The 16,599-nt window shown below is 45.8% G+C and overlaps 1 protein-coding gene across 6 annotated transcripts in view; it reads right to left on the minus strand.

Annotated features, from left to right (window-relative positions):
* CIT (citron rho-interacting serine/threonine kinase) overlaps positions 1-16,599 on the minus strand; it is a 201,700-nt gene that overhangs the window by 8,777 nt on the left and 176,324 nt on the right. For 4 of the 6 annotated variants that reach the window (XM_050747836.1, XM_050747834.1, XM_050747833.1 and 1 more), the window contains 10 exons: positions 16,295-16,339; positions 15,789-15,869; positions 15,500-15,635; positions 13,462-13,601; positions 9,674-9,766; positions 7,192-7,300; positions 6,967-7,095; positions 6,114-6,194; positions 3,357-3,435; positions 3,040-3,219 (listed from right to left, as the gene is read on the minus strand). In XM_050747836.1, the coding sequence (XP_050603793.1) occupies positions 3,040-3,219; positions 3,357-3,435; positions 6,114-6,194; positions 6,967-7,095; positions 7,192-7,300; positions 9,674-9,766; positions 13,462-13,601; positions 15,500-15,635; positions 15,789-15,869; positions 16,295-16,339 (1,073 nt within the window). The remainder of the gene's footprint in view (positions 1-3,039; positions 3,220-3,356; positions 3,436-6,113; positions 6,195-6,966; positions 7,096-7,191; positions 7,301-9,673; positions 9,767-13,461; positions 13,602-15,499; positions 15,636-15,788; positions 15,870-16,294; positions 16,340-16,599) is intronic. The other 2 variants (XM_050747837.1, XM_050747835.1) reach the window with 1 other exon arrangement.

Consider the following 16,599-nt stretch of genomic DNA (forward strand, 5'->3'; position numbering starts at 1 on the left):
GGAGTTCAAGACCAGCCTGGGCAACGTGGTAAAACCTTGTCTCTACAAAAAATACAAAAATTAGCCAGGTGTGGCGGGCGCCTGTAGTCCCAGCTACTCGGCGGGAGGCTGAAGTCAGGGGCTCTCTTGAGCCCAGGAGGCGGAGGTTGCAGTGAGCCGAGATCACGCCACTGTACTCCAGCCTGGGCACAGAGTGAGACCGTAACAAAAAAAAAACACAAGGAGGGGAAGGGCACTTCCAGAATGCCAGAGTAAGGACTTCTCACAACCTGCTTCTCCATAAAAGCAACAAGATCACTGGCAATTGTCAAAATCAACTTTTCAGAGCTCTGGAAATTAACCCTAGCCCTTTAAGAGGCCACTCTCGAGGCAGGGTCAAACCAAAACAGTCAGGAGCACATAGGTATTTGGCACCTCTGCTTTTCCAGCAAGTTCCTGGGATCAAAACCACGCTGAACAAGCATGTTGCAAAAAAGGCCTGCAACAATTCAAAGAGTATTTATGCAAGAAAAAGGAATCTCAGCAAGAACCGAATGTTTTGTGACATTTCAACTTGCCCTATACCCACTCCCCTCTCCCCAGATCTGTGGAAGAGTTGAAACCATGTCCTTAGAACCACAGTAGCTGTGAAAACCAGCAGTCTAGTAGCCACTGGAGGGAGCAGATCAGGACTGAAGCTCCCCAAAAAGCCCCATCACCAGAAACCTGTCGCTATCTGACCTGCCTAGCTACGCTCCCTGGAAAAGGCCCATTATCAGGGCAGTGGATCTGACTCTGTACATTTGGTTGTACAGCCATCCCTTGGTGGCCTGGGGGACTGGTTCCAGGACTTCCTGTGGATACCAAAATCTGTGGATGCTCACATCTCTTATATTCAATGGTGTAGGGCCAGACGCAGTGCTTCAGGCCTATAAACCTAGCACTTTGGGAGGCCCAGGTGGCAGATCACTTGAGCCTAGGAGTTTGAGACCAGCCTGGGCAACATGGTAAAACCCCATCTCTACAAAAAAATACAAAAATTAGCCGAGTGTGGTGGTGCATGCCTGTAATCCCAGCTACTCAGCAGGCTGAGGTAGGAGGATCATCTGAGCCCAGGGAGGTCGAGGCTACGGTGAGCTGTGATCGTACCACTGCATTCCAGCCTAGACGACAGAGACCCTGTCCCAAAAAAAAAGTAGGGGGGGGTGTATTTGCATATAACCTACACACATCCTGTTGTACACTTTAAATCATCTCTAGATTACTTATAACACCTAATACAATGTAAATGCTCTGTAAATAGCTGTTATACTGTATTGTTTAGGGAATAATGACAATTTGTAAAAGCCTGAACATGTGCAGTACAAACAAAATTATTTTTTCAAATATTTTCAATCCATGGTGTGTTGAATCTACAGAGGCATAACCTATAGACAGAGAGGGCTGGCTGTATCAGCATAAAGGATTCCTAAATGGAAACACAAAAACTTCACAAAATTGGTTCCTTCCCAGTTGGGGACCTGGAGAGAGGGGGTGAGGAGAGTTAGGAGGCAAGAGAGATCCAGAAGAGAGACTCTGTACTGTATACCTTTTTTATCCTTTGAATTCTGTGCCCTGTGATTAGATTATCAATTCAAAAACAAGTAAAATTTAAAAAATAAAATTGAAAAAGAATGCCTTTTAAGAAAAGGCCTTTTCTGCAACATGCTTGTTCAATGTGGTTTTGATCTCAGGAACTTGCAGGAAAAGCAAAGGTGTCAAATAATCATGTGCTCCTGACTCTTTTGGTTTGACCCTGCCTGAGAGTGGCCGCTCAAAGGGTTAATTTCCAGAGCTCTGAAAAGTTGATTTTTATAACTGCCAGTGGTCCCGTTGCTTTTATGGAGAAACACATTGTCAGAGGTCCTTACTCTGGCATTCTGGAAGTGCCTTTTCCCTCCTTTTTTGGTTTTGAGATAGGGTCTCACTCTGCCCAGGCTGGAGTACAGTGGCGTGATCTCGGCTCACTTTAACCTTCGCCTCCCGGGCTCAAGCAATCCCCGCCACCTCAGCCTCCAGAGTAGCTGGGATTACAAGCACACACCATACCTGGCTAATTTTTGTATTTTTAGTAGAGATGGGGTTTTACCACGTTGCCCAGGCTGGTCTTGAACTCCTGGGATCAAGTGATCTGCCCGCCCTGGCCTCCCAAAGTGCTGGGATTACAGGCGTGAGTCACTGCACCACCTCCCCTCCTTTTTAATACAAGTGGCAGCATATTCTGTATACTCTCCTGTATCTTGATGTGTCCTGGCGATTGCTCCATGTCAGTGTGAGTTCTTCATTCATTTTTCCCCAGATGCCTGCACAACATTCCTTCCCAGGGCTGTACTTTAATTTATTTAACTGCTTCTTTATCAATGGCTGTTTGAGTCCAGTCCTGTCCAGGAGGTCTCGCATTCCAGGGAAGGCACCAGGCTGGCTGGAGTCCCTGACCTGCTCTCACGACCTCACACCTCTGGACCTCCAGGCATGGCTTGCCTTCCCTCCTGCCTGAGCATCCGTCACTGGTTCCCCTGCCCCCACCTCATATCTGATGGGAAATCCTCCCTCACCTCCACGTCCAGGCTTTAAATCACCCCACCAGAGCCTCATCCTTCCATGCCCTAATCTATGATTGCCAGCATCTCTCCCACTGAGCTGTGAGTGCCATCACGGAGGGGCTGTGTCTGTTTTATTCACCATTCTCCCTCCCCCACAAGCCCAACTAGCACCACAAAATACCTGCTAAAGCAATAAATTCCTAATTTGTGCTGCATTTTTCACCAATCCAATGAAAATACCCATGAGAGATAGATCAGACCTCTCCCCTCTGACTTTTACAAGGTGGTATTTTCGAATTCTCCTGATGCTCATAAAGGTCTGTGTCATTTCAGTGCTGCAGATTGCAAAGAAATGAGTGGTTTGAGCTTACGGACACAGTGAAGATTGGGAAACATTCTACTGGTTTAGTATCATTTCCTTCTGCCTTGCAGAAAAGCACGTTGCCCCCAGTACTGAGGAAGAGGAGAAGCTGGTTACCTGCGGGAGGTGGACGGGCCCCGGTGGTGTTCAGTGCCAGACTCCTTCACGAGGTTTCCCTTGCAGCAAATGACCCTTAATTTATCCTGGTATGAGGATGCCAAGTAAATCGCTCCCGAGGAAATGGCAGGGCCCAGGTAGCGTGGGTTCGGGATGTCCAGGTACGCTCGGGCAGGGGTCCTGCAGAGTCCCAGAGTTCCAGTTACCTTCATTGCAGGCTACCTCTATTGCTAGGCAGGTTAGGCAGGAACATGCAGCCAGCCCCAACACCTACCCCAACAGCTGAGGTTTTCCAAGCATGGTAGGATAATGCTTACCCTGCCGAGGAGCGTGCCTGGATCTCAATTACTTCGAGTGAGTTGAAGTGGGTCACAAACAGATAGGGTTCTCTGTAGGCTGTGTGATCACCATGCAGGCACAGTGTGGGCCAAAGAATGGTGAAAAGAGGGAAAATCAAAATCTGGCTGCAATGCATTCTTTGACCCAGCAATCCTGTGTAAAGCAATTCACCCCACAAATACCTATCTATGTGCCAGAATAGTCATGCATGTTCGAGGATATTCACTGCCATGTGGTTTGTTACAGCAGAAGATGTAAAACAACTCAAGTGTACAGTGTAAGGATTGGCTAAATAAATTATAATACATCTGGCCGGGCGTGGTGGCTCACGCCTGTAATCCCAACACTTTGGGAGTCCAAGGCGGGTGGATCACCTGAAGTCAGGAGTTCGAGACCAGCCTGGCCAACATGGTGAAACCCTATCTCTATTAAAAACACAAAAATTAGCCAGGCATGGTGGTGTATGCCTGTAATCCCAGCTACTCAGGAGGCTGAGGCACGAGAATCACTTGAACCCAAGAGGCAGAGGTGGCAGTGAGCTCAGATGGCACCACTGCACTCCAGCCTGGGCAACAGAGGGAGACTCCGTCTCAAAAAAAAAAAAAATTATAATACATCTATGGAATTCTGCACAGCTGTAAACATGCATGAAAAGGCTGTCTTCGTACAGATATGAAAGAATGCCCAAGGTACACTGCTCAGTGCAAAAAGCAAGGTTCAGAATCATGTGGGAAGTATGCTACCTTACTGATTTTTTAAAAGGTGGAAAAAGAATATATATATTTTATGTGCTAGTATTTGCATAAAGTACTGGCAGGACAAGAAACTCATATGAGCTTTTTTTTTCTTTGAAGGAACAGGGATGGAGAATTTGGGAGATGGACACACTGGGTGAGACTTTTCATTGTACCTTTTAAAACTGATTATAAACATCAAAGAATTTGATTTTAAAAAAGACTGGGTTCGGGCTGAGCGCAGTGGCTCATGCCTGTAATCCCAGCACTTTGGGAGGCCAAGGTAGGTGGATCACCTGAGATCAGGAGTTCGAGACCAGCCTGGTCAACATGGTGAAACCCTGTCTCTACTAAAAATACAAAAAATTAGCCAGGTGTTGTGGCAGGTGCCTGTAATCCCAGCTACTCGGGAGGCTGAGGCAGGAGAATCGCTTGAACCCGGGAGGCGGAGGTTGCAGTGAGCTGAGATTGCACCATTGCACTCTAGCCTGGGCAACAAGAACGAAAATCCGACTCAAAAAAAAAAAAAAAAAAAGACTGGGTTCACAGATATTTAGACATTGCTGGTCTTCTTAATGCTCTATCTCTGTATGACAGTGTCACTGCAACTACAGCAGACAGGACTGGAAATGTCTTCTGCCTTAAAGGGAAAAAGCACTATTATTCCTTATGACAAAACTTGGTATTAGACTTTTTAAATCACGGGTTCTGGTATGCATGCCCTGGTGCAGTTCCCTGGCCTGGAATCTGGGCTGACTCTGCAGTCTGCTCTAACCAGTAGAGTGTGGTGGAAGTGAACAGGCTTGCCAGCTTCTGCTTCTGTATTCTTGGAAGAAGCCAGCATGGAAAGCAACAAGGCCGCCAGCCACCAGCCACAGCTGAGCACCCACATTATGGCCAGCACTCATTGTGGGCCATGTTTGCGAGCCTGTCTTGGGCTTTCTAGTTGTCCCAGTGGCCCTGCTGATACCACATGAAGCAGAACTGTCCAGTCAAACCGCGGAGTCAGGGCCGATGATAAGCTGTTGTTTGAAGTCACTACGCTTTCAGATGGCTTAATATGCAGCAATAGAGAAACAAAATAGCCTCGAAGGGTATTTGGGTCACGACAGCATTTCAGAACATTCACACAGATACATATGTACATATTTGTATGTATGTGTGTGTTTAGTCTTTGATCCACCAGTTCCACTTTTAGGAGCTTATAATCAGGGGGTGCTATCTGACAAGTGCAAAAAAGAGTAGTACAAGGATGTTCATCAGTGTTGTCTACACTTACAAACAAAACAGGCATGGCCTTACTGCTTTGCCTAATTAGAACTGGTTAAGTAAACAGGTGTTCAGCTATGCCATGGGACACTCTGCAGCCTTTGGAAATGACTGAAATAAATCCACAGGGAATTGGGCTCCTTTCTTCATGAGAGCCTAGCAAATATTTCCCAGGGCTGGGACTGTGGGCTGGTGTATCTGGCGTAGGCAGCTCTTCATCAAGCCTCAGAATCTTTCCATGAACAGTTCTCTGGATGACTGTTACACATTGTGCTTGGTATCTAATGGAATTCACACGCACAGTGCTTAGACCAAAAAAAAAAAAATTTCCACGTGCAATTGCGGTTTTTTTTTTTTTTTTTTTTTTTTTTTTTTTTTTTGGTTTTTTGAGACAGAATCTCACTCTGTCACCCAGGCTGGAGTGCAGTGGCACAATCTCGGCTCACTGCAACCTCCAACTCCTAGGTTCAAGCAATTCTTCTGCCTCAGCTTCCTGAGTAGCTGGGACTACAGGCACACGCCACCACGCCCGGCTAATTTTTGTATTTTTAGTAGAAATGGGGTTTCACCATGTTGGTCAGGCTGGTCTCAAACTCCTGACCTCATGATTCACCCACCTCAGCCTCCCAAAGTGTTGGGATTACAGGCGTGAGCCACCACGCCCGGCTGCAATTCTTTTCCAGGACACCAGCTGCTGGCAAAAGAGAAGCCCCCACACTGAACCTCACGTACCAAAGGCCAAAGGTAAGCGACTCCACTTGAGGTCGTCTGTGCGGCTACGTCTTCCGTAAGAATCCACGAACACTCCAAACTCTGCAAGGTGTCAAGAGCATGCCGGCATTAGCACAGCCAAGGGCAGGGGCATCAGTGACACACATGGTGATGGAAGAACAAGAAGCAGAGCCCAGGGACCCCTGACCAGATAGGACTGACTGTGAAAACCGGGGGCCCTCTGCTGAGCCAGCTCTCAGCTTTATTAAAAATGAGGGACTTTTAAAAATTAATTTATTTTAATTTATTAAATTTTATTAAAGAAAGAGAACTCAAGTGAAAAGAAGGAAAGGAATAAGAGGAGGAGAGGGAAGAGAAAGACACAGAGAGAGAGGGGAATGAAGCGATCAGGAGGAAGGACAGACAGGGAAAGACGGAAAGACTCAGGAAAGAAGGGGAGGTGGAGGGGGAGGGGAAGAGAGGGGGAGAGGGAGGAGGAGAGGACCCAAGAAAGAAAGAAAAGAAAGAAGTAAACAAAGAAAAAGACAAATGGAAGGATGGGAAGGAAGGGGAGGGGAGGGGGTATGAAATGAGGACAGAGGAAGAGAAAGGAGGGAGAGAAAGAAAGAGCAAGGGATGGACGAGGAAAAAAACTGCCTGCTCTTTGGAGAGAATGTGATAGAGTTTGACCACGCTAGTATCTAGTGGTGGAGAGGAGACTCCCCAAGGGGACCTGGTGGTTCTGGAAAGACAGTCTCTGTACCGCCAGTCAAACCTATCCTGCCCCAGAACTCCGCATACCCTCCTCCAACCCCTCATGGGTCCCTAGTGTCCATGAGGACCCAAAAGGGCAGCGGGCGCAGCCACGACTCACCGTGGAAACACAGCAAGTACTCCTCTCGCTGCCCTGCACTGTTCACCTGCACGATCGAGACAGGGAAGCTGTTGGAAGAGGCGGCAAACACAGCAGGTGCCAAGGAATGGTCATTCTTATCCAGGAATTCTGTAAAGGCAGGCGAGAAGCGGGCTTCAGGAATGAGTTCTGAGTCTCAGTGCGGCCTGAGCCATGGGTGGGTGGGAAAGAGAAGGCGGTCCCTACCCTCCAGCGTGTACTGCTTCATGTCGATTTCGTAGAATTTATTGGTTCCAATGAGGATACTGTAATTGGTGAAGTGGATACAGCTGCAAGGCTCTGAGGTCTCTATCTCCTGAGACATGAGAGTAGAAGAGAAGGATGTGAGAGGTAACACAGGGCAGCCAAGGTCCACAGCTATTCTGCTTCTGCCTACAGCATCTAGCCAAGCCCTGGAGAACATTGTCACCAAGCTTGTTCATGTTGTCATAGAAAGCCATTCATCTTTTTTTTTTTTTTTTGGAGACAAGGTCTCGCTCTGTCGCCTAGGTTAGAGTGCAGTGGCAATCATGGCTCACTGCAGCCTCAAACTCCTGGGCTCAAGCAATCCTCCCACCTCAGCCTCCCAAAGCATTAGAATTACAAGCGTGAGCCACTGCACACGCCCCATTCACCTTTCATGCCTCTCAGGATGAACAGTGATCCATTTGTTATCTCTTCCTATTGTTCCACGCAACCCAAAACCAAGAAAATAAGGTCAAACTGCAGCCAGAAAAAGGCAGGGTCAGAAACACCATTCCAGGCTGGGCACAGTGGCTCACACCTGTAATCCCAGCACTTTGGGAGGCTGAGGTGGGTGGATCACCTGAGGTCAGGAGTTCGAGACCAGTATGGCCAACATGGTGAAACTCTGTCTCTACTAAAAATACAAAAAATTAGCCAGGTGTGGTGGTGCACGCCTGTGATCCCAGCTACTCAGAAGGCTGCCTGAGGCAGGAGAATCACTCAAACCCGGGAGGCAGAGGATGCAGTGGGCTGAGATCGTGCCATTGCACTACAGCCTGGGTGACAAGAGCAAAACCTCGTCTCAAAAAAAAAGAAAAGAAACAGCATTCCAATGAAGAGACAGAACTTGAACAATACAACATTCTTATCAGAAGGAAAAAAAAGACAGGAAAAATACACCAACTATTAACAGTGGTGGTCAACAGCAATGGTTTGGGTTTCCTTCTTTTTGCTAGCTTCTAAAGTTTCTAATTCGAACCTATATTACCTATGCAGTCATCATCATGATCATCATTATTGTCATCTTAATTATCTGCTTCCTGATTATTTTTAGTTGTTTTTAGGCCAATCCTAATGTCATCAAAAAACCAGACACACCTATTCAAAATGTGTGGCTGGGAATCATAAAGAAGCAATGATTTCTGAGAATTTAGTGAGCATTATCATCATCACTGAATATTTCTTGGTCACCTACTAAGTATGGGAAAACTTTGAGGAAGCATGATATAGTGAAATGGTAGAAAAACAAAATCAAACGTCAGTTTTGGTCTCAACTTTGTAACTGAGGATCTTCTGCCAGCTTCAGTTGTCTTACCTGAAAATTGGGAATAACTGTCCCTGCTTTTCAGAACTGTGGGGAAAGGTGCTTGTAAAACAGCCCGTTCAGTCCCTGACAGGGTGGGCACTCAATGAACACACAGACTAAACTAACACCACCCTGCCCAGAATGGAACAGTTTCTCTAACAGGTAATGACCCGTATACATTATTCACCCTCCATTTCAATTTTTTTGTTTGTTTGTTTTTGAGATGGAGTCTTGCTCTGTTGCCCAGGCTGGAGTGCAATGGCACAATCTTGGTTCACCGCAACTTTCGCCTCCCAGGTTCATGCAATTCTCCTGCCTCTGCCTCCCAAGTAGCTGGGATAACAAGCATCCGCCACCATGCCCAGCTAATTTTTGTATTTTGAGTAGAGATAGAGTTTCACCATGTTAGCCAGGCAGGTCTCAAACTCCCAACCTCAAGCGATCTGCCCTCTTTGGCCCCCCAAAGTGCTGGGATTATAGATGTGAGCCACCGTGCCCAGCCTCATTTTATTTTTGAAACTAATCATGAAAGCATCAGAAATATATCAGGCTTAGAAGGAGTGGGACACTCCTAGGTAGGGACATCAGACAGCATTCTCCAGAAGCCAGGCAGATTTAAGGATCTAACACACATCTCGTCCACACTGCAGTCATCATCACAACTCACTCTGCTCTGAGGAGAAGCAGCTCCCTAATTATATACCAAAATAGTGCTAGCACTGGTTAGTCCAGAAGGTTATATTAATAGAAACTTCTAGAATTTGAGAAAGATTCTGAAAAGTGCTACCTGGGACTGCTAGCGTCTTGGAAAGTGCCCCCTTTTCCCCCCCACTGTTTTTTCCTACCAGTCAACTTTCTGTTCTAACAAAAGGCTGAATTCACCAGGCTCAATGGGGAGGCAGTTCGCAAATGGAAGGAGAAAAGCGAGGAGGGAAATCGCAGCTACCAGTGGCCCTGGAGGATCCTCCACAAAGGAAGGATCTCGCTCACGACAGAGGTCACCCCAGGCTGAAGGCCTGCAGGGTGGAAAGAACCCGGTACAGGCTGTGTCCCAAGACAGTGCACTTTCCACACTGGCTCGCTGAGAGAGCAGGACTGGCTTTCCCACGTTCAACCAAGGCAAGGCCCAGGACTTACTTTCCGAATGCAGTATTTGCTGAGGTTTTCGTTGTAGCGGAGAATCACGACTTTGCTGGGCATGGCTGCACAGATGCAGAGCCCGTTCTCAATCTGAAAAGCAACCAAGAAAAGAAAAAGACTGTCACCAGTGTGATACCAGCTGTGGGGCAAAACTAGGAAAAGCTCTCAAGCTCGGTGCTATTGACGATTCATACCAGATCATTCTGTGTGGTGGGGGGAGGGCTGTCCTGCACACTGCAGGATATGAGCAGTATCCCTGGCCTTGACCCACTAGATGCCTGCAGCACTTCTATCTGTGACAATCAAAAAAATCTCGAGCCATTACCAAATGTCCCCTGGTAAGGCAGAATTACCCCTGGTCGAGAACCAAGGCTTTTACCTGGGATCCAGAGAAGGCCTCAGGGAAGCACCTGACACCACATACCTTTCCCACTCATGTGCCTTCTGCTGGAGACAGAATCTTTTGACAAACTTACCTTGTGGGGATGGGGAGGAGACAGAATGAGAGAGGGGAGAGGTGCTAAACGAATTTAGAGAAAATTTCTTTTTTTTGAGACGGAGTCTCACTCTGTCGCCCAGGCTGGAGTGCAGTGGTGTGATCTCAGCTCACTGCAGCCTCTATCTCCCGGCTTCAAGCGATTCTACAACCTCAGCCTGCCAAGTAGCTGGGACTACAGGCGCGCACCACCGTGCCTGGCTGATTTTTGTATTTTTAGTACAAAAATGGGGTTTCGCCATGTTGGCCAGGCTGGTCTCGAACTCCTGGTCTCAAATGATCCACCTGCCTCAGCCTCCCAAAGTGCTGGGATTACAAGTGTGAGCCACCACACCCCGCCCAAATTTAGAGAAAATTTCAAACCAAAGGGAAAAGTTCTTAGCTAAGAACTCATACATGTGCAGAGTTCTACATCAAAACGCTCTTTTTCTAGAACAGCTGAAACCCTTTTACTTCTCCTGCTACAACCAGAAGTTTATCATTCACCAAATGAGGCTGACTGCTCAAATCAGTCCTGGCATGAAAGTCAGCAGCTGGTACAGTGGGTGAATGAAGATGGGCCAGGATAAGGGAGGAATACACAGGAAAAGGGAACTTGTTAGTAATGTTCTATTTCTTAGACTGGGTAGTGAGTGTGTGGATGCTTATGACATTATTAGGCTTTATAGTTTACATATATGTTCCATACATTTTTTGAACAGTTCAGATATTAGAATGAAAATAATTTCTAATTTAAAAAACAAATTTTTATTAGCTGGGCATGGTGGCGCACGCCTGTAATCCCAGTTACTCGGGAGGCTGAGGCAGGAGAATCACTTGAACCCGGGAGGCAGAGGTTGCAGTGAGCCAAGATCATACCGCTGCACTCCAGCCTGGGCGACAGAGTGAGACTGTCTCAAAAAAAAAAAAAAAAAAAACAAACAACAAATTTTTGGCCAGGTGCAGTGGCTCATGCCTGTAATCCCAACACTTTGGGAGACTGCGGCGGGTGGATCACTTGAGGCCAGGAGTTCAAGACTAGCCTGGCCAACATGGTGAACCCCCATCTCTACTAAAAATACAAAAATTGGCCTGCCATGATGGTGCGCACCTGTAGTCCCAGCTACTTGGGAGGCTGAAGGGGGAGAATCGCTTAAAGCCAGGAGGTGGAGGCTACAGTGAGCTGAGATCGCACCACTGTGCTCCAGCCTGGGTAACAGAGCAAGACTCTGTGTCAAAAAAAAAAAAAAAAAAAAAAGTTGATCCAGCAACTGAATGAACAAATGTGCAGTGTGCTGTCTTCTGAGGGGCAAAACGCAATGGTTTTCAACAGCAGAATGCCAGTAGCCTCAGGGGGTCTATAAACACCTGATTCAGACTTCATTAAAGTTATACATGTACCGCAAATACTCTTTTTTATTATTTTCTACTTAGTTCAGGTGCACATGTGTAGGTTTGTTGTATCAATAAACTCATGGTATGGGGGTTTGTTGTAAAGGTTATTTCATCACCCACATATTAAGCCTAGTATCCATTAGCTATTTTTCCCAATCCCTTCCCTCCTCCCACCCTCCACCCTCTGAGGGGCCCCAGTATGTATTGTGACCTTCTATATGTCCGTGTGTTCTCATCATTCATCTCCCACTTATAAGTGAAAACATGCGGTATTTGATCTTCTGTTCCTGTGTTAGTTTGCTAAGGATAATGGCCTACAGCTCCATCCATGTTCCTGCAAAGGACATGATCTCATTCTTTTTTATGGCTGCATAGTATTCCATGGTATATATGTGCCACGTTTTCTTTATCCAGTCTATCACTGATGGGCATTTAGGTTGATTCCCTGTCTTTGCTATTATGAGTGGGCTGCAATCAACATACGCATGCATGTGACTTTATAACAGAATGATTTATATTCCTTTGGGTATATACCCAGTGATGGGATTGATGGGTTGAAAGGTATTTCTGTTTTTAGGTTTTTGAGGAATCACCACACTGTCTTCCACAGTGGTTGAACTAATTTACACTCCCACCAACAGTGTATAAGTGTTCCTTTTTCTCCACAACCTCACCAGCATCTGTTATTTTTTGACTTTTTGATTAAAGAAGCAAACAAAGGTATTTTATGTGCCACTTTTCAATATGCCAGAAGCTACAAATGAATTAACTTGAGTTCTCATGAACCGATTGTTATGTAAATGTCATAAATTTTGAATTTTTAAATTTCTAGCAATGAAACATACTTTCATTGAGTTCAGACATGGAGATCCATGTTAGTTTTTTTTAAGGTTCATCTCTCTCTCACTCACAGACACAGCAGACACACACACGCACATGCACACACACTTATTTTTAAATTATGGATCATCCTTCTAGTTTTGTTAATTTTATTCCCATTTTGCTCTCATTCATTTTAGATTCAAAACTTGTACAAATTTCATGGCTACACAAATTATTTCACATGCCTAAAGAAGGCAAAAGAAATTTAACCTAGTTTGAGGATGTACAATTGTGAACGTTGTCAAAATCAAAATGGAGTCACCAATGTTAAGAAAACCCTGACATTAGAGCAGGAGGAGGCCATGAAGAGAGGGTTCTCACACTTGTATACCTGATAAAAAAAGAGACTCGACAAAAACCACAAAGGCCATTGCAATCTTTTTTTTTTTTTTTCCTCTGCCGCCAGGCTGGAGTGCAGTTGTGCGCTCTCGGCTCACTGCAACCTCCACCTCCTGGGTTCAAGCCATTCTCCTCCCTTAGCCTCCCGAGTAGCTGGGATTACAGGCACGTGCCACCATGCCCGGCTAATTTTTGTATTTTTAGTAGACAGTGGGTTTCACCATGTTGGCCAGGATGGTCTTGAACTCCTGACCTCAAGTGATCTGCCCGCCTTAGCCTCCCAAAGTGCTAGGATTACAAGCATGAGCCACTGCGCCCCGCCAGGTCACTGCAATCTTACACAAAAAATACTTCTGCAAGGACATCTGTCTAGTGACTACCTGTCCAACCTCAGACAAGCATCAGTCTTGTTATTAATCTTTGAAGTCAAGGATAATTATTTCAAAAAGATTATGGAATCCTCACTTACAAACCTCTGTCTTCCTTTATCTCCCTAGATACCCACGTAGTTTACAATGGCACGTGTATTCCCATTGCAAAGCCCTGTTCCCAAATCAATCTCTTTTCTTTTAGAGAGCCCCTCTGTTTGTTAAGTTGACACTATCTTGCAGGTCAAATCAATGAGCTCTGTGGGAAGAGAGGTAGTGCCAATTTCCAGAACATTCCTCCAGCTGAGACTCTGAGGGGAGCTTACCTTGCCAGCCCCAAACAAGTGGCAGCCCTTGACAGCTTCAAAAATGTTGGGTGAGATGTCAGGCTGGGCGGGCAGGTGGGACTGCGCCAGGGACTGCTTCACTTTCTTCACGTCCACAAGACACAGTGCCCGCTCTTCTCCTGAACGGGAAAAGGAACAACCTCTCGTCAGCGTGAAGCTGTTAAGTAAAGATATGGGATGGTGGTTCTAGTTCTAGGCACAAGTAATAGTCACAAGAGGCCACACAGATGATCTGAGTTTTCCACAAATCCCTATAAACATATTTTAGGTCCATGATTTATTTATTTATTTATTTTTATTTTTGAGACGGAGTCTTGCTCTGTTGCCCAGGCTGGAGTGTAATGGTGCGATCTCAGCTCACTACAACCTGTGCCTCCCGGGTTCAAGCGATTCTCCTGCCTCAGCCTCCTGAGTAGCTAGGATTACAGGCGCGTGCCACCACACCTGGCTAATTTTTTTTTTTTGTATTTTTAGTAGAGACGGGGTTTCACCACGTTGGTCAGGCTGGTCTCGAACTCCTGACCTTGTGATCCACCTGCCTCAGCCTCCCAAAGTCCTGGGATTACAGGCATGAGCCACCGTGCCTGGCCCAGGTCCATGATTTAAATCTAAGACAAAAACATTTGGCCTTTTAGTCAAGATTCTGAGGAGGGTGGAATTCTGCAGACATAAAATTGGAGAATGTGAACTGTACTTTCAAACATGCTCCCCAGCAAAGTAAAGAAAGAATATGTGAGGGAGGAATGAGGGGGCATTCTATGAAAAAACAGGCTTAGACTATTCAAATATGTGGATGTCAGGAGGGACAAAAGGCTGAGGAACTGCTCTAGATTAAAGGAGACTAGAGAGGCATGATTAAATGCAATACAAATTCTGGGACATTATAGGAGCCATGAGTAAAATCCAACTATGGGCAGCATAGTGGATACGTGTATTATAGTAAGGGTAAATTTCCTAAATGCAAAAATTATAGTATGTGAAACTATTCTATATGATACTCTACATGTGGATACATGTCATTATACATTTTTCAAAACCAACAGAATGTATACCACCAAGAGAGAACTCTAATGTAAACCATAGGCTTGGGGTGACAACGATGTGTCAGTGTCAATGTGTCAATGTAGGTTCACTGACTGTAACAAACGTGTCACTCTGGTGGGGGATGTTGGTAGTGGAGGAGGCTATGCATGTATGAGAACGGGGGTATATGGGAACTCTCTGTACCTTTCAATTTTGCTGTGAATCTAAAACTTCTCTAAAGAATAAAATAAGGAAGAGAGGGAGGAAAAAGAGCTGAGATGAAGAAAGGCCAGTTCTTGACCACAGTATGTCAGTCCCTGGATCCAGCCATGCCTGAAACAAGACCTAACTGTTGATGTTTTAAACACTGAATCGATATATTATTGTTTTCCCCCTTTAAAAATAATGTCAGCAACACAGACAGAGAGAAATAAATTGTGCCCTGGTTATGTGACAGAATGCCTTCAATCATTAGGTTGATATACTGAAGAACTTGGTGTCATACCTGCAACTAACTCTCAAATGGTTCAGGAAAGTGTGTGTGTGTGTGTGTGTGTGTGTGTGTGTGTGTGTGTGTGTGTGTTAAGAAGAGAGGAAAAAAATTATGACAAAATATTAGCAAACGATGACTCGAAAGAGATCACAGAGTAACAGAGCAAGCAAACTCTCAGAAGGTCATGACCCACGGTGGTTTTCTTGCAATCGGGACAATGGGTTTGGCTTTAGTGAGTCTTTGAGGCTTAGCACTCTTCACTTGGCCTAACAGTGGGATGTTCTTTGGGAATGTCAGACTGTGCTAAACTGGATACTAGAAGGGAATTAAATCTGGACAGAGGGGGTCCATTAACTGAAGCTTGGGCATCTATGGGGACACAGAGATAAGAGCTACGATGGCTCCCGTCTACTATTTCGTGTTTTACAAGCATGAAACTTGGCTTCAACATATTGGCTTCCTTGAAAGTAAAGAAAAAGCACCATGTCCTTGGTCTCACACCTGCTATCATGAGTAGCTTCTCCAGGTCCTTGATAATATAAATTTGGAAGACTGCTCCAATTCCTGGGACGTGCGTTAGGGAGTTTTTCAAGACATTCAGGGCGTAGAGCCCTTCCTCGGTGCCCACCAACACCACCTGCAAGGGCAGAAGTCCGAAGGCAGAACATAAGCATGGTCACGTCACCAGAACAATCTCTACTAAGAGCAACAAGGCCTCCACAGCCTTTTCTTTCTTGATGGGGTGTGGCTGTAACCAGACACCAGCTGGCCATGCCCACACAAGCATTACCTGGTCACCGAAGGGCAGTGTGCAGTTCATGTCTAGACGGTCATCACCTTCCAGTTTCAGCAGAGAGTTTCCAAGCAATTTCTTTTCATAGGTGAAAGAAAAGAAAAAAAGATGTCGTGAGGCTGATCTGTTTATGACCAAGCCATCCAGAGAGATCAAGAGAAGGTTAAGGCCAAGTCATTCCTGGAAATGCTCAGAAACACACATATGCTCTTAGCTCACCCCATATTTTGATCTGAGCTCCAAATGCAAAATGTGAGTGCTATTGTTATCTCTGGGGCAGTTGTTAATTAGCATCTGAGTTATAACTTGGCTGGGATGCAGAAATAAGGGAGTATAGTAGACATGGAAAGCTATTCTGTGATAAGAAATAAGCTGAAGCTAAGGAGATTTCACCTGCGCAGGGTTAATAAGACACATGAAAGACTCCCTCCCCCATACGGCTGCAGCAGAAGTGCAAAGGCGCAGTGTTAGCAGCGAGCCAGCACGCCTCTGCATCTCTTTACCTGAACGCAGGCAGGCAGAAGCTCGTAAGAAACACAGACTCGGGCCTATTGTACACATATTAACAAGGATTTCAGTAAAAGGCTCACGTGTGTAACGACAAACAAGTCATCCAAACAGGTCTAACCACTGAGTAAAGTTCTTTTCAGGAGGCTCGTGGTTAAGAATCCTCCAACTGCTAACACATAAAGTGTTTATTAGGAGTGAAGAGTCTGAAAAGAGCTGTTTGGTCTTCGCTGGAGCAAACGCCCATGAGCAATGAGCACTGTTTGTATCCTGGAACATTCTAGGTGGGGTGATGCCAATC

Source organism: Macaca thibetana, chromosome 11 (assembly GCF_024542745.1).
Source record: "Macaca thibetana thibetana isolate TM-01 chromosome 11, ASM2454274v1, whole genome shotgun sequence".
NCBI classification, from domain to species: domain Eukaryota; kingdom Metazoa; phylum Chordata; class Mammalia; order Primates; family Cercopithecidae; genus Macaca; species Macaca thibetana.